The sequence below is a fragment of the Pseudorasbora parva genome, chromosome 21 (assembly GCF_024679245.1).
Source record: "Pseudorasbora parva isolate DD20220531a chromosome 21, ASM2467924v1, whole genome shotgun sequence".
NCBI lineage: Eukaryota > Metazoa > Chordata > Actinopteri > Cypriniformes > Gobionidae > Pseudorasbora > Pseudorasbora parva.
The window spans coordinates 17326240-17333494 of record NC_090192.1 but is presented as its reverse complement, the minus strand read 5'-3'; the positions used below and the strand labels follow the sequence as shown (position 1 = coordinate 17333494).

General features: G+C 34.6%; 1 protein-coding gene across 1 annotated transcript in view; it reads right to left on the bottom strand.

Moving 5' to 3' along the window:
- Window positions 1-4702: 4702 nt before the first annotated feature.
- The window catches only part of adprh (ADP-ribosylarginine hydrolase), a 217370-nt gene continuing 214817 nt past the window's right edge, over window positions 4703-7255 (bottom strand). Inside the window, exon 8 of the mRNA XM_067430396.1 lies at window positions 4703-4943. Coding sequence (XP_067286497.1) covers window positions 4795-4943 — 149 coding nt within the window. The 3' untranslated portion in view covers window positions 4703-4794. The remainder of the gene's footprint in view (window positions 4944-7255) is intronic.

The following is a 7255-nucleotide window of genomic DNA, read 5'->3' as shown; positions in this document are numbered from 1 at the left end:
GATTCATTTGGATTTTGAGACCATATAGGATCGACTCACAAGTCAATGAATGCATGCGCGGCGAGAATCCACAAACGTATATCTTACTCGTTGCACGCACAGATGAATCATTTTGAATCATCCTATATTTGTCCAGTGTATAAACGAGAGGCGATCGGAAGGTTAGATTAATTTCTGGCTTTTCAGTAATTGTGTTTGCCACTCGTGAGAGTATCTCACAGCTGAAGCAGAGCTAGAACTGATTGACCTGTTAGCGCGGTGAGGGGAAATACAATCAGTTCAGCTCTGCTTCAGCTGTGAGATATCATCACGAGAGCAGATCACAATGACATCATTACAGTTTAATCTTTAATGCAGTAAGAAAGAAAAGAAAAGATTGAGATCTTTAAGTTCTGTAGGCAGCTATATCAAACTACAGAAATTTAGTAAACAGTTGTGCCTCCAGTTCGTGTTGTAAATGAAAAAAAAAAATCTTTTCCAAACCACCATGTTGCCTATACAGCTCCTCTTTTATTTTCTTAATTTAGCTATTTGGTCATTCATTTACTTGTTTCATTTTCACACTTTATTTATTTACTATTAAATACAATAATATTATTAGATAAAACACCGGATATATTCACTTTGCTTTTTCATTCATTCATTGTGTGTCTGCAGGTCCTTTAAAGTCTATACTAAAATGCATTAATAGTCCTGAATTTAATGTTACCGTTTTAACTGGGATATCAAGATTTTGATAAAATTGCAAGTTTCATTTCATTTTGTAGTAGGCTATATTTGTAATGTATAATTAATCACATTTCCAAATATTTACTAACTTCTTGTTGTTTTAGATGCCGTGAATGCTGATAAAAAGAGACATCTGAGTTTATCTTTGCTGGGAAGGTGCAAAACTGGCTCCATTACAACCTGAAAGGCTTCGGGGCATTGCTCATGGTGGAAACCCCTGAGTTTGGAGTATTTCATTCTTTCTTCTACCTTCTTTCTTTCAGTAGTACTGTCTCATTTCTGTATTTATTGGCAAGTTTACATTTGTATTTACTTCCATTTTGCAGATGCAAGTTGTCATGTTTTTCCAGGCTCTTCTCATTTGTGTTATAAATTCAGATGTAATTGTTTTAAGTCTGTGAGGCAAGAGAAGGGGCCTCAAAATGTTTCTTAAAACGCTTTTTTTTGACTGTTTTGCGTTTGTAGTGTTTTACTTACACAATTAAATATATATAATGCAATATTGAGCATTTTTGTTCTATGTCAGCTACGAAAATCGTTCACAGCAGAACCGCAACGCGTCTCACAACAACGTGTGTAAATGAACGATTCATTGTTTGAATGAATCGTTTGAATGAACGACTCAATGACTCGCTCATTAAGACGGCCACCTGCTGCCGCCTACTGGTGGTTTAATTTGATCTTTAAACATACTTTCCAACATGTCTTATTTGTCTATTCAAAACTACAAATCTCAAAACATTATTTAATGCTGTTGTAATGTTTCAGTGTAAATTATTTAATGTGATTGGTAATAGCCCTTATAGTGTTTTATTTTAATTAAATGTATTGATCAAAATTACAAATATAAAATGAAACATGAAGCTTAGCCTATAGTTAATAAGATTAAGGGAAAATGCCCTTTATAAAAGGTGAAAATATCACAAATTTCAAATGATTCAATAAAAATAAAAACCACAAATATGCAGATTTAAATATGTCAAAGCTGATTGAACACTGGTGAGAATATTGCTTCAGAATAAATTATATTTACAACACACAAACACACACACACACACACACACACACACACACACACACACACACACACACACTTTTCCGGACAAGCTAATTTTTTACTTGGACAAGCTTGAACGATTTACTTGTTCGAAGGACAAGCACATGAACATGCTTAATTTCAAGCCCTGTATAATGATATATTATTGATATATAGTGTTGAGTAAAAAAATGCTGACCACAGTTAAGATTTTAATAAATAAATCTACCTCAGTTTAAATAAATTGTTCACTTGTTTGGGAAGTGTTTGTCATGTTTTGACAATAAAGGACAGTTTAAAACTACAGCTAACTGTCTGTTTTCTACATCTTTCACTCAGGAGCAAACATATGCCTTTAAACTTTAAAGAAATAAAGATTTTACATTTATCGTGATATTTATCGATATCGACTGATATGCTAAGTTATATCGTGATAATTTTTTTGGGCCATATCGTCCAGCCCTACACGTAGGCATACAGAGTGTCAGGATCCCAAAATTGACCCATTTTTCTTGCTGAAGCTTCATGTCTTATTGCCTGTATCCACTTTTGTCCTTAAATGCTCGTTTTTTGGGGTCGACAGCTTATAAAAACTTAGTTATGTGTTTTTTAGCTTGTGTGCTGCACACCTTGTCACATATCAGCTTTTAGACATTGCCCTGTTTTTGTTATAAGTAAAAAAAGACAAGGTGACTGCTTCACGCAATACAAAAATCAATGGAGAGTGTTGGAATGTTTCCTCCCCCTGGTGTGGGCGTGACCTAAATACGTTCTGTCTCTATTATTGTTCAATAAATTATACTTTATAATAATTGCATACCTGATTTTGAGAAACAGTCAAGTGTTTTAGTCTGTTTCACACTGGTACACTATATAGATGTATTATAGCAAACAAAGTTTAGTCATGTTCCTGAGTAATATCTGCATGCACCTAATTCTGCAGAGAACATATAATACACCATTAGACAGCAATCCGTATGAGGGAGAAGTCTGGTGTGGAAGGTGGATCTGGAACCGACTTCTGTCCAGGTTTTCACAACATCTCTTGTTTATCCGTCTTCACAAACTGCCCTGAAATACAAACATCAACAAGGATTGCTATAAATATAATGTGAGGTTCGTACATTCACAATGCTCGGTGGTGAAGTGTGCAGAAAATTCTGCCGGACTGAAATTTAGTCTTTTAGTCATACCCTTCTTATACTAACGGTAACAACTTTATAACACAACAATAATTCACTCTCAAAACTACCTCTCTTTAATACTGCAAATACCACGTAGAGCCAAACATGAATGAAATCACAGAATCCAGTCACAAATGGAATTTACTGTATTAAGCAGAACGTTACAGAATTTGGAAATATTCTTTATGTATAAATCAAAATAAGGGCTCTACAATGAATCAGATATTGATACAGACTAGTGTCTGAACATTGAAGCTCAAAAAGACTGGAACTGAAATCTGAAGTCTTTGTTCTGCCATGTCTATAGTATGTAAATGACTACTACTACTTAAACCGAAGCACGCCAGACACTCGTGATGATTTCAGTGTCTACTGTCTCCCTATACATATGCACACATGAACTGCATCTGCAAAGTTGATCTCAGAGTTACTTCATGAACATTTAATTTGCTAGAATGATCGACATACACACAGGAATGTATGTATGTTTGTATGTATGTATGTATGTATGTATTACTTGTATTACTTACAAGTCAGATGGTTCATAGTGCTGGACAGCCATCACAATCTAGGAACATAAACAATTTGTCACAGAGCCAACAATAAGTGGTAACTTATACAATGTCACTCAGGTAGGTTTATTAGAAATAAATAAACTAGAGCATAGGTGAAAATGCAGCAAAAAATTATTATAATACAGGATATACAATATATAATATCGTAAGATACCAGAATTTACGTTTAGGTTTTACAGATGCATGGTTATATACGTGGTCAATACTTGTTTACTATGAAAGATCAAACATGTTTGAAATAGCGCATGTGAGTGACGTCACCGAGTCACGTAAAGTGCAAACTGTTTGGTTAAATACTTAAATTAACGTTCCTTTCATTCAACCATTGACAATTGGCCAGCAAAACATTAACAAAACCTCTTATCTACACATAATATGTGATTAAAAGCCCAAACTTTCAGAGCTCAGGGCTATAGTTAGCCTAACGTTACCTCTTAATTAGCCTAACGGTTAAGACGCTAACGGACTTTTTCCGAAGACACTAAACCATATCTTTAAAGTAAATATTCAACAGAAGCGTGTTAGAAAGTGTCAAGAACGGTTGTATGTATTATATGTGTAATATTAGGGACTAAACTTACCTGAAATTAGTGAAAACAACAGTGACAGACGGATCTTTGCTGCTTGTTGTCAGACGAGCTGCCCCATTTCCATGGTAATTCCATCCGCTCCAGTTTAAAAGCGACTCGAAGGTTCAATGCACATGCATATTAAACACGTCATGCGTAATTTGTGCAGTGTTGCGTTTACATGAATACATACATCTAGAATTAAAACATTGCATACTGAAGTATAATGTCCCGATAATTGATTAAGTAGGCCATCGTTTAAGTGGAAACTGCAGCCTATGCCTACGTAAAACTGTAAATGGAATGAGAATGAAAGCTTGTATAATATAATATAATATAATATAATATAATATAATATAATATAATATAATATAATATAATATAATATAATATAATAGAAAGTTGTAAAAACGTTTTGTGTTTGCTGGGTAGCCCTTGTCTCAATACAATCAGCTTGTTTACATGCTCCACAACACCACCCAATTAGTTTGGATGCTTAGGACTTTCATGGATTCACTGCATTTTTAGCCAGCAAAGCAACAAGTAGCAAAATTCAAAAAGTATTTTTATTTTTCTAAAAATTAATACAGATTGAATATTTGACTGTTAGTGCACACTCCTAATACTTTTCTTAATATCATTACTTCATATATTTTTTAAGAATGATTTATATTTTATCTGTACATAGTTCTGCTACTCCATCAGTGAGAGAGAGTGTATAGCTTTTGTGCCACACTCTCCAGTCGGTCCCTGTACTCCAGGTTACTATAGTTACATTGGGGCACTCCTTCCAATCCATACAGTAGACCCCAGCAGCAGCAGGCAATCACTGCAGTGCTGTCACTGTCTCCTGTAAAAAGAGAAGTTTTAGTCCAGCATAAATTAATAGTGTATGAAAGTATAATTATCAATCAATCTGAAAAAAGAAAAAAAGAACCCCCTCCACAGATTTATGTAATTATTATCTAACATTAACATATATATACTTGAATCTCCAGATAAATGTGAAAACAACAAAGACAGCATTTTGAATATTTGATCATTTAAATTAAAAAATATGGACATAGTGTCCGTGAAGTCACCAATAGGATTCCGATAAGCCGTTCTGAAGCTTAAAGTAGAGTCGAGCTGGGCGTTGCCATCTTGAGAGCGAGTCATCGCGTGTCACTCCCGGATAACAGAAAATGGGCAAAAAGGCGGGATGTGCGCGGAGCTGAGGTGATGCAATGACTATAGACGGCATATAAATGGCTATCCACTTGTAACCCCGCCCTTAATTATGCAGAAATTTTATATAACGTAAACGAATGAGTTATAAAAAAATTCACCCCCCTCACAGTTGTCATGAAGATCAAAATTAGCCTTATAGGCCAAAACCACAATTTGTACCAGGCTGTAAACATGTTGTTTTTTTCTGCTGTAAAGTTAAGAATTTTAACATGGGGCTCAATTAGATTCTGCTCCCTTCTGGAGCCTGCCTCTAGTGACCAGTTAAGGAATTACAGTTTACATTACTTCCGTATTGGCTTCAAAAGAGATCGCAGGAGGTTGCCGCTTGATAATATATATATATATATATATATATATATATATATATATATATATATATATATATATATATATATATATATATATATATATAGAGATGCCACAATACTCAATATAATAGTGAACCGTTTGGTACGGCATTCATGGTTCAATACCGGTGAATTCCGTTTTTTTTTTTTTCGTTTTTGCATTTGATTCATTATTTGCATTTCTCTCCATTTGAAATATTTCTCTCAGTTTATTTCGGGCTCTGATTGAGTGTGCCTGTGAGTCTATGCGCTAATATGAGCAAATATCCAGTCATATGCACTAAACTTAACTGGACAGTCTTACTGCACTAATACTGTCAAATAAACCCATGGTTAACATATTAACACAGTCGGATATGTCTAAAGTGAAAGTAAAATTGTGTGCGTCTATGAGATGCGAGCAGGTCTTCAATTGACAGCAGCGCAGCCTATAGTGAACACGCTGTCCTGAAATAAAATTTAAAAAAACACACCTTTAATACAGTAGTTTTTAATCAATGTTGTATATTGAAGGATATGTAGTTTTAATTTTAGCCTACATTTATTCATTCAAATTCATACTTAAATGATACTTTATATCTCTGAGCTGCCACTGTAAATCTTTATATATATTTATTTTATATTATACAATACACTGGGAATGTGTACAAGGGTTTTTAAGTAAACTTGTAAGTTTAAGTAAGGGTTTTCAAGTCTTTTAAGTGAAATAAAGAAGGAGTATTGCAATAAAAACATTTTCTCCTTAAGCCCTTTTCTTTTCCTGTCACCTAAGAATAGAATACTAAAAAAATGAACCGAACCGAAAAACCGTGGTTAAAAACAGAGGTATATATTGAACCATGGACTAAATGTATTGTTGCATCCCTAATATATATATCCAGGTGCTGGTCATATAATTAAAATATAGTGTTAATTTTAATCACCAATTTTTTATTTAGTTTTAGTCTTGTGCTAAATGTCCTTGTTAGTTTTAGTCATATTTAGTTGAGTTTATGTGTCCAGGAGACCGGGTGGAAAGGGAGCAGGGCTAGAAGCATTGGAGCAGGGTTTAAACTGTTTTATAATGGTGTGGACAGGAAGAAAAATGGAGTTGGAGTGATCCTGAAGGATGAGTTTGTGAAGAATGTTCTGGAGGTAAAGAGAGTGTCAGATGAGTTGATGAGTCTGAAGCTGGATATTGAAGGTGTGATGTTGAATGTTGTTAGTGCCTATGCTCCACAAGTAGGTTCCCAGCCAACATGTCCATGTGGGTCCCACATGGGGTTTAGCTGGGCTACATGGGCGTCATCTGGGCATGGGGTCAGTGTGGGCAGTTTGATGGTCTGAATGTGGGCCCCACCTTGGATAAAGTTGTGGGGCCCAGTTAGGTTGCCCATTATTGTTTATTTCAGGGTCCCATGTGGGCCACATTTGGGCTATATTTAGAAATGTAAAGTTTTATTGTTTGCAGTTGGTTTTGTTTTTGTACAATTATGGGTAACAGCCTAACCCGAACAACTGATTACATTTATTGCATTTTAAGTATTTCATACGTTTATATATAACTTCTTAATTTTTCCATTTTTTTTTTTTTTTTGGTTGTTTT